General features: G+C 34.0%; 1 protein-coding gene across 1 annotated transcript in view; it reads right to left on the reverse strand.

Moving 5' to 3' along the window:
- LOC108752109 (protein mahjong) overlaps positions 1–19,121 on the reverse strand; it is a 99,600-nt gene that overhangs the window by 22,512 nt on the left and 57,967 nt on the right. Inside the window, exons 7-9 of the mRNA XM_018492734.1 lie at positions 12,084–12,206; positions 11,724–12,023; positions 11,323–11,520 (exon numbers count right to left, since the gene is read on the reverse strand). Coding sequence (XP_018348236.1) covers positions 11,323–11,520; positions 11,724–12,023; positions 12,084–12,206 — 621 coding nt within the window. The remainder of the gene's footprint in view (positions 1–11,322; positions 11,521–11,723; positions 12,024–12,083; positions 12,207–19,121) is intronic.

Raw genomic sequence — 19,121 nt, forward strand, 5'->3', positions numbered from 1 at the left:
CGCGGCTTACCAGACTTGGCTCCTTCCGATTACCACTTGTTTGCATCGATGGGTCACGCACTTGCTGAGCAGCGCTTTGGTTCGTACGAAGATGTGAAAAAATGGCTCGATGAATGGTTCGCGGCAAAGGGGGAAGATTTTTACTGGCGTGGTATCCACAAACTGCCCGAAAGATGGGAAAAATGTGTAACTAGCAATGGAGCATACTTTGAATAAAGCTCTTTTTATCATTCTTCCGAATTTAACGTGTTTTTTTTTTAAATCCGCATTTCATACTTGTACACCTGGTATACACATACCGAGGCGCTATCGTGCTGCATATTACACGCACATATATATATAAGCACGAACCCACACATTTTTAAAAACATTTTTAAAGAAAAAAAGAAAAAAGAAAAAAAGAAAATGATGGATTCAATATGGTTAACCAATGTATTGATAATTGACTGTGTTGCCCTGTAAATTCGGAATTTTTCGAGATGCCGCTGTCAGAGTGGGAAATCCAATATAGCGACACAAAATTTTTTAAATGTCTTTAATTCAAATCAGGATCGCAGAATTTTTAAGATGCTGATTACGAATCAGTTCTAAAGTCTCTGTAAATTAAAGTAACGGATCCAGCATTTAATACAGGGTCCGGCAAAATGATCTCCCACATTTTAATCTTTAATAAAAACGCCATTGTAAATGTTATTTAGATTTTATTTTTATTAATTGAAAATGTATGCTATGCCATTTGTTTTTATTGAGTTTTGAAAATTACAGAGTTCAAGTGGCGACCATTTTTTTCGATACACATTTGAAGCTGATTTCTAAAAGTTTCCATCACTCGAGCAGTAATTTGAGGCGATATTCCTATAATTTCTTGGCGTATTGCTGCTTTCAATTCGTCAATGGTTCGGGGGTGGTGTTGAAAAACCTTCGCTTTCAGGTAGCCCCAAAGGAAAAAGTCGCATGGGGCAGATTGGGTGAACGCGCAGGCCACCCAACGTCTCCACGTAACGAGATTACGCGTCCTGGAAACATTTCCCTTAAAACGTCCATTGTCCTTCTTGCCGTATGAGCCGTAGCTCCATCCTGTTGAAACCACACATCCGGATGTTCAAATTCTCTAAGTTTTGGTTCCAAAAAATTGCGTAGCATGTCGACATATCGATCGGCAGTTACGGTAACCGTCACGCCTCCCTCTTCAAAAAAATAGGGACCCCAAACGCCAAAAGATCCAACAGCACACCAAACGGTAACAAATGGGCTGTGAAGTGGCCTTTCATGGAGTTGCCGCGGATTCTCTGGTGCCCAGTAGCGAAAATTTTGCTTGTTCACAGCCAGACAGATGGAAATGAGCTTCGTCACTCGTTATTAAAAGAGCATTTTGTGGGATGTTTTGAAGAATATCGTTGGAGCATGCTCTGCGATTTTCCCAGTCCCGTTCATTAAGTTCTTGCACGATCATCATTTTGTATGGGTGGAACTTCAGATCGGCGTGTAAAATTCTTCTCACAGAACGATCTGACAAACACAAAGCAGAGGCATGTTTAACAGCTGAACGGCTGGGAGATCGTTCAACTGCTTCTCTTACAGCTGCAACATTTTCAGGTGTCCGAACACTTCTGGGTCTACCAGTTGATTTTCTTTTTAAGGCTGAACCTGTAGCTCTAAAATTTGAAACTCACAACAGTATTGTTTTGCGATCTGGAACTGGAGCATGTCTACTAAGCGCGAAGTGAGTACGAAAAGTTCTTTGCGTCGTAATCACAGATTCGTTACTTTTCATAAATGTTTCGATAACGAAGGCACGATGCTCGCCCGTCCAATTCATGACGACAATTGAAATGGCAAGGCGCGAGCTACCAACCGACTACGCTAAGCTCCCCCTCTCTTCAGTGGTTCGGGCACAGTGGCGGTGCAAAATGTGGGAGATCATTTTGCCGGACCCTGTATTTATAGATAATATGTTAAATTAACATGTTTCAATTACCTTAGAATTTACATTTAGGAAACATTATTTTTATATTATTTATTCATTTATTCATAAATTCTTATTTTAACACTAGGAAATGTTAAATATCAATTGAATGAAAAATTACTAAAAACGCATTTGTTTAACATTCTTAGCAATTTTTAACATTTAAGTATTTTTCAAACATTTTATATTCTATTGGATTGATATGTTGTTATTTTCAGCTAGTTTTCTTGTGATTTTCTTTCTCATTTTTTGAAAATTATAAATTTTGAATAAAACACATTTCGAAAATCTACTCAGTTATTTGAATAATTTGTATTAATAATATTCAACATTTCTTAATATTAAAATAACACAGTTTATGAATCAATGAATAAATAACTTAAAAATGTTTTTTAAAATCTAAGATAAATGAATAAAATGTTAATTTAATATATATAAATATTAAATGTTAGATCCGTTATTTCGATTTACAGAGCTAATTCACTCACAGCTAATTCAAATAGCACCTTAAAAATTCATCGATTTTTATCTGATTTCAAGATATTTTAAAAATTTTGCGTCGCCTTATTGGATCTGCCATTCTGATGACGACAACCAGAAAAATTGCGAATATGGATTTATTGGTCAACCGAGTCAATTGTCGGTATGGCCATATTATTGATTGGCCATATTGGATCCGCTTTTTTGAATTTTGTCAATTCAGATAAGGATTCATGATTAGCGAACCCAAAGAACCCCCAATTATCGATTTTTATGAAATCAAATTATCCGCCATATTAAATCCATCATTTTGAATTTTAGAAATCTGATTGTAGATTTTTCATCTCTAAGATTCAGAAAACAATTAGATGAACAATTATCGATGATCATAAAAATTGAATTTTGGCCCATCTGACAATGAGTGACGATTTATGAATTCTTAATCAGTACTTTGTGAACTGTAACTATCATATTGCGTCCACCATATTGAATTTCTAAGAAGGCCAGAGAAAGTAGACGTGTATATCTTTGAGTCTAGAAAGAAATTTTTCGGTTGAGCTAAATTTTGGATAGAGGTGCGGCTTTTTTGACAGAGAATGCCCTATGAATATACACAGGATGTCCCACAACCCACGCTCATTTTTTTAAGAATGGATTCTTTAAAATATTCTAAGACAAAAATTCTAATACAAAAATGTCGAGGCTATAATACGAGGGTCGTTTGAAAAGTCCGTGCAAAGTCAGAGAGATGACACTACTGGCGCGTATCAAGGTTAGATTTAGTTAGTAGCATCTCTTCGAGGAACACACACCAAGTTACAGCCAGATCGGTCTATTTGTTTGTGTTTGGCATTCATTTGAATCGAGAAAGTCGAGTGATTTTCAAAAAATGGACGAAAAAGAATTTCGTGTGTTGATTAAACATTACTTTATGAAAGGCAAAACGCCTCAAGAGACTAAAGAGAAGCTTGGAAAACATTATGGTGACTGTGCACCTTCGATTAGAACAGTTTATAAGTGGTTTCAAAATTTTCGGAGTGGCCATATGGGCACAAGTGACGCTGAACGTTCTGAAAATCACTCGACTTCCTCGATTCAAATGAATGCCAAACACAAACAAATAGACCGATCTGGCTGTAACTTGGTGTGTGTTCCTCCAAGAGATGCTACTAACTAAATCTAACCTTGATACGCGCCAGTAGTGTCATCTCTCTGACTTTGCACGGACTTTTCAAACGACCCTCGTAGTTTTTAAATTAATAAATAGCGATTAAAGTTTATTAATCACGGAGCTGATTTCGCGCGGTCAGACATGACGATATAATAACAGGTTCTTCAGGACCCTCTCAGTAACTTTAAGATTATCATACAAATATGCAATGACATTTTTATTGAGAAATTATTGTTGCTTCTATACGGAATCTATTTGTACATTACGTACACATAATTAATGTCGAAGCATATAACAAAATCACCAATTATGATTCCATTGAAATTCCATTGCTATTTTTGTTCATATTTAAAACATGTAATTTATTTCAACTAATTAAATTGAGGCATTTGATTTGAGACTATCAAAACCACAAAGCGACATACTTTAACACTTGTAAAAAAATTTTTTTCTATCCTTAAAAACATTTTATAATCCATTTAAATATAACTTTTAAAGATCCTACAGGACTTTACAGGAGGTCCGGGAAAATTTCAACTGGATCTTGTTCTGAGTGAATAGACCTACAATTTGAAGGAAGGAAGGACCCATTTGAACGCTTGGGACCTTGCTAAAATCGACTTTAAACTGGCTTAGTCATTTTTTCACATTAATCGGGCTGTATTTCCTAACGCGTATATCGTAGAACTAAATGAATTATTGCATCGTGTTCAGCGACCAAAAAAACATATAGTACCATGTTTAAAATCCGGATTAAGCTATTTTTACATCAAATCAAATATGTATTAAAGAAAATCGAAACTTTTATTTAAAAATCGTTCACTAGCAACTCTAAATCTTAATATTTTTTGATAAAAATTTAAAGGTATTCTTTTGGCATAAAAAGACAGTTTTTGAGCTGAGACCAATTAAAAAAAAATTTGTTTTTCTTGTTAGTCTAATATATCTTGTATATATAAGTCATTCCACAGCAAATCGATGGCCTTCACAACCGATCCGTTTCAATTTTTTTATTAATTTTATTAGGAAAAAAATAAAAAAAAAACTTTAAGTCTTTGTTTCTACTCAAAAAATCTAATTAAAATAAATTAAGTCGATTTTCGTCAAGTCGACATTTTTAATTTTTATAAAAAAATTCTTCAATGTTCTTAGTAAAAATATAAAAAATTTAAGCCGTATTTGATTATGGCCAAAATTTTAATTCTATTTTTTTTTAATTTTTCAAAATATTAAATCTATTATTTCATAACGATAGAATATATTTTTAATTTCACAATTATTTAGGAAATAAGAATTTATAAGAATATTATTTGAATAAAATAATGTCTTTTAGAATATGTGAAGAAAATTAATAAATCATTTTTATATAAAGATTTTATATAAATATCATTTGCATAAAAACTCCTTTTTTTTTTCATTTTTTTTCTCACTCTTGTACGTTTCATAATCCAAAGAATTTGGAAATTTTTTTTCAATAAACCATTTTTTTAAGGAATATTATGAATTTTTTGAGTCTCAGGTACAGGCTTTGCTCTTTCAAGTCACAAGATATTTCTTTGCTACATTATATTTTTCCGTTAATGAGAACTTTACTATAATATTTACGATACTCATGCAAGCCTTCAACGCCCATCTGATCGCTGGATAATTGCTCTACATAAATTGTTCATGACATCCAATGAATTTACCAAATATTGTAGTAAAATTCTTATTAACGGAGGATATAACAAAGGAATATCTTGCGACTCGATTTGAAAGAGCAAAATCTGAGACTAAAAAAATTCAAAGTATTATTTCTCAAAAAATGATATATGTATTTATTATAAAAAAATTTTTTAACTGTTTAGATTATAGAATGTATAAGAGTGAGAAAAAAAGTAAAAAATAAAAATAATTCAGTATGAAAGAGACCTTTATATAAAATCGTTATACAGTGTTTGATAAGTACGATAAAACTGATTAGATGCGACTAAACTGAGTCGAAAGACTTTAGTCTGCTCTATCCCTATGCGAGAGTTTTTATCAAACCCTGTACAAAAATGATTTTTATTAATGAAGGATTCCGCACTAATCTTATATAAAATGAATCCTAGTCGAATTGGCTGAAATTTTACTATAATGTAAATCATGATGTCCTGATCAAAAGTCCTCATGGATATAAGGTCCAAAAATGGACAGTTTTCGAGATATTGGAATGTTGGAATTTAGCCATATTATATTTTGAATTGATAAATAAATAATACTTGTAAAGTTTTAGATTAATAGAATAAGAATGATCGGTTAACAAATGAAATTCTGATTAAAAAAATACACTTTTTTAAAATTTGTTCATTGTTTTTCATAATTTATATATTATAAATTACAACGATAACTAATATAAAAATATATTAGTTTAGTTAAAATCAATTTTCTAACTACAATGCTTTCAAAAAGGTTCCTTTTTTACCATCCGATTTTTTTTTTATTACTTTTAGTTTGAAATAGTCTAATCATTTTTAATAAAAATTGTTTCTGATACTCATCCTTTATTGTAATAGTGTTGTAATCGGTTATTAGCTTTATTCTCACCGTTCAGCTATGTCATTATTTGGAACTATTGTAATTAAAAAATTAATTTTACAGCTAAGTTTACATATTTTTGTATTAGTTAACAGTGTAAGTAATTTATAATATATAAATTATGAAAAACAATCGATGAAGAAATTTCAAAAAAGTATATCTTTTCAGACAGAATTTCATTTGTTAGTTGGTACAATTTTTATTATATTAATCTAAAATTAACGAATATTATTTATCTATATTGTATACATTGAAATAATTTTAAATGGTGTTCTAAAAAGAAAAATCAAATGTCAGAAAAGAATTACTCAGCGGCATATATGTATACGGGAATTAAAATATTAATTTTTATTTCTTAATAATTCACTTAATTGTATTAAATGAGATGTATAAGGTCTCAAACGATGCAGAAAAGTAAGATATACATGTTAAAAAAACAAGTTTCCGATTTTTGCAGAAAATATTTTAACAATCAATGTTGATAATGTAATATAAGAAAACTCAAATGTTTAATGGCACGATTCCCGTTGTCCGATCAAGCTGAAATTTTTTTTGTGGATTGAAAACATTATGAGGGATGCCGCGAGAAAAGTTCAAAAAATTTTTATCTATTACTTATTCATTCACACATATTTATTCACATTCATCACGATCATTTGCTTAATGTAGATATTGTTTAAAATGTTGAGCTCTTGCATGTATTACATCTTGTACGGAGTTTGTGTTGCAACCAAGCACTGATCTGGTCAACATAATGATTCACCGATCCGGCACTTTTCTATCTGAAAATCGGAGCGCATGGTCACACATTGCCTTTGAAACATTATCGCTAAAGTCGTATACAAAAACAATAATACTGAGAAACCGAACCATGACTGCAATACACGAAAATCACAAAATCAGTGTTTGACTGTAACACAAACTATCTATACTAAATGCAATGCTTGCATTGCTACAAGGTGCAAGAGGCCAACAATTTTAACAATATCTGCAAAAAAGTGACAACGTGAATAAATAAGTGTAAATAAATAACTATAAAAATGAAAATTATGTTTTGTCTTTTTTTTGCAATTCTCTCCAAAACAAAGCAAAAATAAGCATATTTTTAAACGACTATTTTTCTTAGTTTATCAATTCTTACACGCTCTCGAAATTTGGCCATATAAATTCGAACATTCTGTATATAAGGTGTCCCAACTAAATATCTCGAAAATATGAAAGATACAAAAAAACGTTTCAAACAAAAGTTGTAAGATTCCAAGAGGGGACATAAGAGGGTAACCATTGATTTGACATTAGGTGGCATTATTAAGGTCAGGTCAAAGTCAGGTCAAGTTTTGAAATTTTTAGACGGGACTCCCCATTTTTCATTACACATTTTCGTGGCTTATCTCGAGAGCTTTTCAAAACATTATAATAAAATTTATTTTCATTTAGTATTTTTCTAGTTAAAGGGCATGAAAGTTACAGTCGAAAGTTTCCGTCGATATTAGCCGACTGACAGTTAAAATTTCCTGAAGTTCAGAATCATGACTTGGATAACATTTGTTAAGATCAAGGTTGTTGAAGATTGTTTATGTTGTTTTCGTCTTTACCATAAAAATGAAAATAAGATTGATGTGGCCTTGATATTAATAAATATTATCTACCTCATAATTCTAAATATTCAAGAAGTTTTAGTCATCGAACACTTTGCTCTTTCACCTATGATGCAGACTTTAATATAGCCGCTAAACCAATACCGCTGCTATACATGCCGCACGCATACGAATCATGTGAGTCTCACATGTGGATCAGAGAGACACGGCTTCATATTAAGACGCATATGTGTAGTGATATGCGCGCACGCCATGCGGATAATCCGATATCATGATATCACTGTGTGGATATTTTTTTATTTGAATAATGTCGGCGAAACTGTAACTTTTAAGCCTTATGTACGACTCAAAAAGTACTTAATAAAAATTAGTAAAATGTAAAAAAGCCCATCAGAGCCTACATCAGCTATCCGGATGCACAGAAATTCTTTATTTTTCAAGTGAATGTAACAAAACAAATAAAATATATGTTTTTAACCCTTCAATTCGGGCCCTTATCAATATAAGGATCAATATAAAATATAAATCGAAATTATAATACATAAATAACGTAAATTCCAAGTTGATGATTCCCGACAAATTAGTTTGTTTTTCTTTATCCAAATGTCAAATTAGCTATGTAATGAATAGCCCAATGTCAATTATCAGAAATATTATATTATCAGAAATATTATATTATACAATAATAATATAAAATTTACATAAAGTAAAATCGAAGTCATATACATTGCGTCACTATATAGAATTACATCGCTCATCAGATTGTCAGATTTGCTGTGTAATGATTCAAAAGAAACACGAAACGAAAATTAAAGAATTATTAAAATCATTTGTCTGAATTTTCTATTATATCCACTTATGTAAGCGTTTTCTCGCGGCTTCACATAAAGGACTTGCGGTGTCGACAGTCAGAGATACAATGAGAGTCAAAATAATAAAGTCAAGTAGTTATTGAAATAAAAATAAAACTAAGAACAAAAGAAAGAGAGAGAGAGAGAGAGAGAGAGAGTAATATCAACGTTATAATTCCGTAAACAATTCATGTATAGTGGCTCCAAAAAATACGTATCATTCTGATATGTAAATTCAAACTCTGTTTCTGTTGCTTTATATGGATCGCTTCCAAAATCAATTTTTATTAAGTACTTTTTTTCTAATATCTTGACATTTTCCCAATCAAAATAGTGCTGTTGACTGATTCTGTGTTCTGTTATTACGGAATGCTGTGTAGTGTTTATATGATTTTTATGTTCATTTATGCGAGTCTTCAAAAACATTTACCTGTTTGGTCCACATATGATGCTTCACAATCTCGACAATCAATCTTATATACAACGTCTGTATGAGATTACTTGGAACGAACGTCTTTTTGACCCCTGATGAACCCTCTAAGATTATTAATCCCTTTATATGCCATATGTATTAAGGAGTCTTTTTTAAAAAAATTTTTGATCTCTCCTATAAAAGTGATATAAAGGGGAATTGTGAAAAACTTATTAATTTTGTTTTCATTATTGTTCGTTGACTTATCCGTAGGTGTGTTATCCTGATCATTCCATTGCTTAAATTTTTTTGACAACCTATTTTTGATTTCAGAAAATCTGAGTTTCAATGGATATCCCCATTGTTTAAAAGAATTTTTATTATTAATTCAAAATTCTCTTGATGGTAAATAGGGACAAAGATAGAACTCTATCAATTAAACTAATGATTGTTCCCATGAAGGATGTCTAGAAAAGTAATTAAGATAACGACCAGAAAAAGTTTGCTATACCAATTTTAAACAAGAGAATTTCCTTTTTTAATTAAATTAACATCACGAAAATCTAACCTGTCTCCATTTATTTCAATTGTAAATTTTAATCTGGAATGGAATAAATTGAAGGTGTTCACCAATATGTCAATGTCTGATGCACCATATGTTAACGCAATATCATCAACATACCTCACATAAAAGGATGGTGTAATTGGAAGTCTGTAATGCTTTCATTTCAAGGTTTTGCATAACAATATCCGACACGATGGGTGATAATGATGAACTCATCGGAACACCAAAAGTTTGTTTATAAAATTTGTCGTTGAAACTAAAAATTATTGAATTAGGAATTAATTCCAACGCTTTAAAAAATTCACTTTTGGGAATGTTCGCTTTTCTTTCAATGAGATGTCACCTTCTCTCTATGCCTTCAAAAACCAAGTCAATAGGTACATTTGTAAATAACGAAACCACGTCAAGGGATAAAAGAACTTCGTTGTCAGAGATTGTTAAATATGATAATAATTAGAAATATGTTTAGTCAAATGAAAACTATTCTTGATAAAACTATTTGCTACTGGTACACATGTCGTGTAATATGTCATTTAAAAAAGAGGCTAGATTATAGAGAGGGCTCCCCACTGAAGAAATTATGATATGAAGTGGATAACCTATCTTGTGTATTTTCGGAAAATCATATGCAAGAGGCACAACAGAGTTTAAAGCATTCAATTTGTTATAAATCGAATTCTCAACGAAACCACGCTCCTTCCATCCCTTTAATAATGTTTTAAGTTGTATTAATAATTTATTAACTGGATTATATGTCAATAATTTATAAATCTTAGTATCAGACAGTTTATCATAAAGTTTCCATTTTTTTGTACATATTCCGTCTTGTCAAGATAAAACGCTTACATGTAAGTGGATATAATAGAAAATTCAGACAAATGATTTTAATAATTCTCTAATTTTCGTTTCGTGTTTCTTTTGAATCACTACACAGCAAATCTGATGAGCGATGTGATTCTACATAGTGACGCAATGTATATGACTTCGATTTTACTTTATGTAAATTTTATATTATTATTGTATAATGTAATATTTCTGATAATCATTAGGTTATTCATTACATAGCTAATTTGACATTTGGATAAAGAAGAACAAACTAATTTGTCGGGAATCATCAACTTGGAATTTGCGATACGTAATTTCGATTTATATTTTATATTGATAAGAACCCGAATTGAAGAGTTGAAACGTATATTTTATTTGTTTTGTTATATTCACTCGAAAAATAAAGAATTTCTGTGCATCCGAATAGCTGATGTAGGCTCCGATAGACTTTTTTACATTTTACTAATAGATTTTTTCGAGTCTCATTATATACATTTGTTTAATAAAAATAACTTTTATTATAGTGTTTTGAAAAGTTCTCTGTGTAAGCTACTAATTAGTAGTAAGCTATGAGAATGTGCAAGAAAAAATGGAGACTCATTCAAAAAATTTCATGTGATCTTGTTCTAATCTTGATAAAGCCACCCAATGTCAAACTAATGCCACTATCTCATGTCACAAAAATCGTATAAAATGTTTTTCTCTAAAATATTTTGTTTCCAAGACAAAAATTTGTAGCGCTTTATTTTGTACACTCGATATATATAATGTGCGTGCATGTGTGCTATGTGTGTATTTGTATATACGCACACGCATGTGTATAATAATAAAAAATACATTTTTTATCTAAAAGATTTTAAAAGATCTTATTGAGATCTCAATAGTTTCAGCTTACAGTTGTACTTGTAGGATTTCGGTATGTAAAAGGTTGATATGTTGTTGTAGCTCTCATAATTGTAGATGATTCCAAATTTGCTTCTCTGTGTAATACACTAGCCGTTTCAGTTAAACCTTTTGACATAAGATGCTGATATATTAATTGATTAAGTTGTTGTTCATTATATTGTATTCTCGTCTGTGCTACAACATTAGCCTATAATATAAAAAATTATTTTGTGTAAAAATATTATATAATTATAAGAAAAGATAAATAAATAAGAAATAAGTGCTAGTTTCTTTAATATAATACTAAATAAACTCAACGGTATTTCAAAATTATTAAAGAATTCATAATTGATAAAAAGTGCGATTGTTTGAAATATGTGTAGTTATGTATGCAAATTAATAGAAGCTTACCCTATGTAAACTGACTAAGGAAATTTCATATTCTGCACCTGTTGGTTTTGCTTTACCAGATACCCTTTCCATTAATTCAAGAGCATACTTTTGGAAAGTAACATGTTCTTGCCGCTTCTCTTGTAAAATAGGATCTTTCATAAGTGACTGAATTTGCCCATTTGTAAACATTGGTAACTTGCTAATAATCTGTCTAACTTTCTCACTACGTGCTAATCCAGCTAATGCGCGACATGCTAACGCTCGTATACTATCGGCATCAGTGATAGGTGTTTTTACCATCATTAATTGCAGTAATACCTGTTAAAAAACAATTTTATATAAATTATATCCAAATAATTAACATATGATAACACATACCATTATTCCATTATTTGATCTAACGCTTTCCCATACTTTTTGTATCAATTCTTCGCTATTGTGAATATTTGCTTTTTTCTTAGTAGATCCCGTTATAGAATATCTAGCTACATTTCCTCCGACCTTAAAAAGTCAAATGTCATTAAGATATCTTAAAAAATATATACATATATATGTGGGTATCCTATGTATATGTACTCACAAGAAGAGGTTCAGACGTTCGGAATTAGAAAAATTAGAAACTTATAGTACGTTAAGTGTATTACCTAGATATTATTTTAGTCAAGCAGTAAGACGCGCTTTTCAGCCAATGTCAAGAAAATAGATTTTGAAAAATTCCGAGCGGGGTATGTACACTAAACATTAGGCAGGTATCAACGAGTCCCACGGCACAACGGATATTGCTCTTGCCTAATAACCGCTGGATTGCAGGTTCGATTCTCTGTCGGCACTTTCTTTTCTCCTTTTTTATTATTTTAATATTTATGTTATTTCTATGTAAAATTAATCAAGTTTATAGTAATCAACGGATATTCAATATAAATCATTTATTTAAAAAATGTACATTTCATTTATAATAATGGAAATATATGATAAATAAAATCCAATATCACGAGAACGGATAAACATTAAACACGTTTTTCTTTTTGCATTAAGATTTATTTTTTTGTGTGCTTTCGATACGTTGATTTCATTTTTTGCTTAATTTTGTAGTTTAACTTGAAATTTTTATATATTTTTGAATATAATTAGGAACACAAAATTCTCGAAAACATTCAATTCTCACAAGGGAAAAAAACAATGACAAATTTCACAGGTATTCAATACGGTCATTTGGACTTTCGGGTCGACCACTTCCTCGGGTAATAGTACAGATTGAACGAACATACGGGGAATGAAAGAATGTATTATACTCAAAAGATGTTGAATAGACGAAGAGGTGGGAGAAGTAACAGAAGCTCGTGTAATAGTCGGCTGTTCGACATCGCACTCAACCATTTTTTACTTGCTTTCATTGCATTGGATTTTATTTATCATATGTTTCCGTTACGTTGTAAATGAAATGTGCGTTTTTCATAAAAGATTTTTATTAAATATCCGTTAATTACTATAAATTTGATTGATTTTACATAGAAATAGCATAAATATTAAATAATAAAAAAAAGGGGAAAAGAAAGTGCCAGCAGAGAATCGAACTAGCGATCTAGCGATTACTAAAGATCCTATAATCAGAGTTTAGCAAAAACGGGCACAATTTCTGACTAGTTCTCCACTTTGGTCCACATGGTATTCTTCGGATAGCTTCGTATATTGTCGAAAAATGAGTGGAAAGAAAAGAAAGAGATAGATAGCTACAAGCAGATGAGTAACCTGTCTCAAAGAGGTTAGAAATTGCTCCGATACAAAAAGAAAATTAACAAATTACAATTGCACAATTCGGCCAATTGATTTCTTTAAGAATTGTCATCATGTATTGCCTATCATATTCTAACACTTTTTGCGCATGCATTCATACGAGAAAGTAATATCTGTTATCTCTTTCTATCTGCCATATTTGGTCCATATTCGCCAAACTTTGACTGTAGGATCTCTAGCGATTACTAGAGTTCCTCTAGTAAGAGTTACGACACCTGGCGCGTGCGCGTGCGCGTTCGCCATTAAAAGGGAGCATGAGATAAGTATGAGATGAGTATGAGATAATGTGAGAAAGCAACAAGCTACTTCTCTGTCTTACTATTGCTTTCGTTCCCTGAATATGGCGGAACTAATTAAAAATCATCACTCGATGACTAACTCTTACTAGAGAAACTCTAGCGATTACTAGACAAGAGTGCTATCTGTCGCGCTATGGGATTCGTTGATATCTGCTTAATGGTTTCGTGTCGGTCATTTTTTCGGGTAGTCATTGAAATTTTTATTTAACGAGCATTTTGAGTGTTTTAACTTACTTTCACCTCCCAGTTTTTCTAGTTTTTCCTTATTCTATCTCTACTCTTTTCCTTTTTTCCCACTTTTACTCTGTTTCCTACTCTAGATTCTTTGTGGCGGAGGTATGCGAGAGAGCCCGCCTGCGGGAATAACCGTTCCGGACTCGAGAAAAACGCGTTCCCTCAATCCGAGTACGAATAAAACAGTTTCTCTCGAAGAATTTGACAGCTTTTTCGAAAAAGCCAGCAATAAGTTTTCACAATCTAGGACTTCGTCTCCTTATAGGTTAGACGTGCCGAATGCCTCGGCAGTCAAGTCATCGTCTGTAAATTCCCCTCCCGAGATGCTTAAAAGAAAGAAAAGTAAGAGGTGTAAGAAAGCTAAAGTAAGATCATCTTCGGTTTCAGAGCAAGCAAAGAAACTTAATGTCCCCTCAATTGGGGTAATTCGAAGATCGGTAATTCGAGAATCTGGAGATCTCACTCCCCCTTCCCTTCGGGGGGAGAGGACATGAGGACATATCTTATATCAGACATTTCGAATACTTTGATGCTCTCTTCGCAAGCTCTCGATAAAGCCGATGCCAGGCAATAATAAACGGTGCAACATGGTGACTTCTTCATTATTGGCTGGAGTTGCCTCGCGCACAGAATAAACGCCCTCATGAAGCAAAGAGTACAACAGGGCATACCCCTTTAAAAACGCTCTTTTTAGAAAAATAGAAGGAAAGGTCCTTCTTCCAGTAAGCCCGCTCCCCTCACCGGAACTCACGTGTAAGTATGACTCGAAGGATCTTCCTCCGTACATAGTAATAAAAATTCAAAAAATTTTGGATAATAAAGCTCGCCTCAGCCCTATTAGTCGTATAGTTACTAAATTAGTCGATAATAATAATATCACTGAAGTAAAGTCTGCTGGACGGAATAAAGTATCTGTTTCCTTTAATAACTATAAAAAGGCTAACAACTTTGTTCAGTTTGACGCTCTCCAAGCTTACCAGCTGAAAACTTCGATCCCTGCTTTTAGAGTGAGATCAGACATTATTAAGAATGTCTCCCTTGATATTTCCGAAGAAACAGTTTGTAAAGAATTTACCTCAGCTGCTAAGATAATTTCGGCCCGCAGACTGCCGCAAGGAGCGTAAGGAGGGCAAAGATGAGCTCATTCTTACTTATTCGGCGATGGTAAAATTCCAAGGTCAGTTCCTTCCATCTGCTGTGAGATACATATTTGTTTCCTTTCCAGTACTGCCGTATATTCCCCGAGTTCTCATGTGCTTTTCCTGATTAAGATTTGGACACATTAGCTCTAACTGCAAGAGTGCTGCACGCTGTGCAAAATGCGGCCAATAGACATTCAAAATTGGAAGAGTACCCACGCCACCAGCTTCCTCCCCGTTATTGCAATTGCGGCCAGGAATACTTCCCATCCTCTACAAAATGCCCCTTGACGCGAGTCAGAGGTAAGTTTACCAATATGCGGCTCTTGAGAATATTTTATATGCCGAAACTCGCAACAAGCTGGGAATCTCTTCAGCTCCTTCATCCACTTTCTCCCTCCAGCCCTCTATATTCTATTCTGACTTCCCCTTCCTGCCTCACCCTCCCCCACTCTTTCTTCCCTAAGAGTACTCTTCCTCCTTCATATTTTTCCTCCCTTCTTATCTCAACGTTAATCCTTACGATCTGTTAGGATCTATCTCGGATCTTGGGGACATGTACCCGAGCTACGGGAGACCGTTGTACAATGAAAAGACTCGCTCTACTCCTTCGTCTTCCGCACAACAACACAATCCACGAATGCATACTAAATAGCTTCCTCCTCGTGCTTCCTTATATCCTTCTATCGGGGCCGGAAGGGCGGAGCGGAATTCACGCCATGCACATAATGTTTTATTGTTCCTTATTGAAAATGGGAAAATCAATATCTGTCTCATCCGCTGACCTATACCCCTCCTCTTAATCCTTCTCACCCATCAACTTCCCTCCCTCCTCATCCTCCTCTTTTCTCCTCCCTCCCTCCCCTTCATCTCAGTCACCAGCCAGAACAGAATAGTTCTCATACATATCTTGTCAGCCTTATAAGCATACTAATTATTTTAATACAAAATATCATCATAAGTAACTCAGTAACTAATAATGATCCACATTTAGGAAACGGACTTCGCCTAATCCATGACTTACTTGAAGCCTTTAACAACAACACACACAATGGCCTATAATTCCTTGACGTACATCCAGCCTCACAATGGCTCTCTTAGATTACTATTCTGGAATTATCATGGCGTCTACTCCAAAAGATCAGAGATAGAAAAACTATTCAAAGATCTTAACATCATTATATTCTTACCGAAACATGCCTGAATCCAAGACTTACCTTTTCGATTTTGACTGTCTTCGTTTCAACTCGTCTGCCAACGACGTTAAAGGAATGCTTATCCTTGTTCGCCGCACAATCCAGTTTTCTTCTATAGATGTATAACCAACTTTCTTCCATCTCTGGAGATTCTCGCAATCTGGATTAAGTTAAAAGAATCCGAGGTCTGCATCATAGATGCCTACCGATACCTTAACTATCCCTTTCCTAAGTGCATCATCAACTCTTTCCGTGCCTTTCTGTCTCAGTTCAACTCAGTACTTTTGGTGATAAATTTTAACGCTCACCACTCTCTATGGGGCTCTTTTAGAACCAGTTCTGTGGGTTTGAGCCTCTATGATTTGACCGATTCTTTAAATCTTTCTTGTTTAAACCCCGATTCCGTACATATCTTTCTTTCTCATCCCACCAGATTCCCGATTCTTGATCTTCATCTCTCCTGACCTCTCTCTTATCTGTAACGTGGTGATCGATGAGAATTTGCAAGGTAGTAATCAATTTCCAATTTTCATTGAGATTAACTCGCTTGCTTCGATTAACATCTTTTCTAATAAAATCCGTCTCTCTCATACTCAATTTCAATGTGTCAGAGTCTGGTTGGAGAAACATGCCAAAGACATCATCGAAGAATTTTCTGTCTTAGCTCTATCATGCTCTCCGGAGCAAGGTAACACTTTCATTCGGCGCATTATGTCATGTATAAATCACATTTTCTCCCCAAAAAAAATCGAAAAAACCCAAGTTTTACAAGAGCGAGGGCCGTCCGTCCCACGGTCTTTTCCCGGCCCCCTGGTAAACGCCGCAATGCGATGAGGCGGTTAAAAATAGTTCCTTTTTTCTTAAAGCTTACAAATTAGTACCTTCTATTGAGAACTATGACGCGTATCGCGACGGTCTGCCAAACGCGAAAGATTCTTCGCAGGGCTAAACGTAAAAGATGGAAAGATTATTGCAAAACCTTATCTTACTCTCTCCCCGGAGGTTTAGCGCAACAATTTAAGAATCGACATTTGTCCTCTGAGGGCGAGTAGCATTCTATCCACAGTAGTAAGAGCGCCATTGAGGCGCAAGAAACTATTGATAAATTCTGTCCTTCATCTTGCTCTCCTTCTACTCCTTATATTTCTGAGCGTACGGGGAGTCGTCTCGTCTGGCTGGATTCACCATTCATTTTTAATGAAATTAAAGCAGCATTGAACTTAGTTAAACCTGATTCCAGGTCCAAATCGTGTGAGGTACCACCTATTTAAAATCCTTTCTGAAAAGCTTTTACTGTGCTTTACGTTGCCTGTTAAATTTATTTAATCTACTTTATCAATCCTCCTCCTTCCCTGATCAATGGACTCATTCGTTTATACACCTTATCCCTAAGCATGGTTCGAGCTATCGACCCATCTCTCTTATATCTTGTGCATTGAAAGTTTTGAAACGCATGGTATTCAATGGAATTTATTGGATTGCAAAATCTCCTTCCTCTCCTCTTGTGTCTCTCATTCCCGACAACCAATTCAAAAAGTTCAGATGCCAAAATAATTTAACTATTCTCATTGCACATATCTATACGACCTTTATTAAAAAACAAGAGACTGTAGTTATTTTCATAGACATAAAGTCTTTTGATAATGTTCTCCTACACATTCTGGTTCAAGATCTTATCGATTTGGGTCTCCCCCCGCGTCTTATCAAATTCATTAATAATTTAATCACGTCGCGCAACATTCATTTTGTTCAAGACTCCCTATCTTCTCCGTTTGTCTCACGTCAGAGAACTTCACAAGATGTTCCGTTCTTAATCCAATTCTGTTTAATATTTACCTCAGAGAAATTAATAACGTTCTGAACTCTAATACCTCTTTTCTTCAGTTCGCCGATGACATTGTCATTTATGCTTCTAAAGCTATTAGGAGTATAAATAAGTTTCCGCCGTTTTTTATCAAAAATTGAACATTTATTGTGAAAGAACGGTATCTAATGTTTTATTCGAAGTATTGTCCATCGCTAGCCACTACTTTTTCCTATCTTTCTGGCAGCGTACGGATACCGCGTCGAAAAAACGCTTCATCTTTTGAAGCTATCCACAAATCGACCCAATTTTTGGTATCTTCATATGATGTAAAGTGTTGCTCAGACAGGCCATGCGCCATCGATCGAAACAGATAGTAATCAGAAGGAGCATGTCTGGTGAATATGGCGGGTGGGGTAAAACTTCCCAATTGAGTGTTTCCAAGTAGGTTTTGACCGGCGCCGCAACATGTGGACGAGCATTATTATGCAGAAGAATAACTTTGTCGTGTCTGGAGTAGTGGGCGCGTTTTTCCTTGAGTGCTCGGCTCAATCTCATCAATTGTGTTCGGTAGAGAGCCCCAGTAATGGTTTCGTTCGATTTGAGCAATTCATAATAAACGACACCTAGCTAATCCCACCAAATACACAACATGAGCTTTTTCCCATGAATATTCGGCTTGGCTGTCGATGTTGAAGCATGGCCAAGTGGTCCCCATGATTTCTTCTTCTTTGGGTTATCGTAGTGGATCCATTTTTCATCACTAGTGACTACACGCTGCAAAAAACCCTTTCGTTTATGCCTGGCAAGCAGCATTTCACATGTGAAAAATCGGCGTTCAACGTTTCTCGGCTTCAGTTCATATGGAACCCAATTTCCTTGCTTTTGAATCATTCCCAACGATTTTAAGCGATGTGAAATTGCTGGTTGAGTCACTCCTAATGTAAGTG

Source organism: Trachymyrmex septentrionalis, unplaced genomic scaffold, assembly GCF_001594115.1.
Source record: "Trachymyrmex septentrionalis isolate Tsep2-gDNA-1 unplaced genomic scaffold, Tsep1.0 scaffold54, whole genome shotgun sequence".
Lineage (NCBI taxonomy): Eukaryota > Metazoa > Arthropoda > Insecta > Hymenoptera > Formicidae > Trachymyrmex > Trachymyrmex septentrionalis.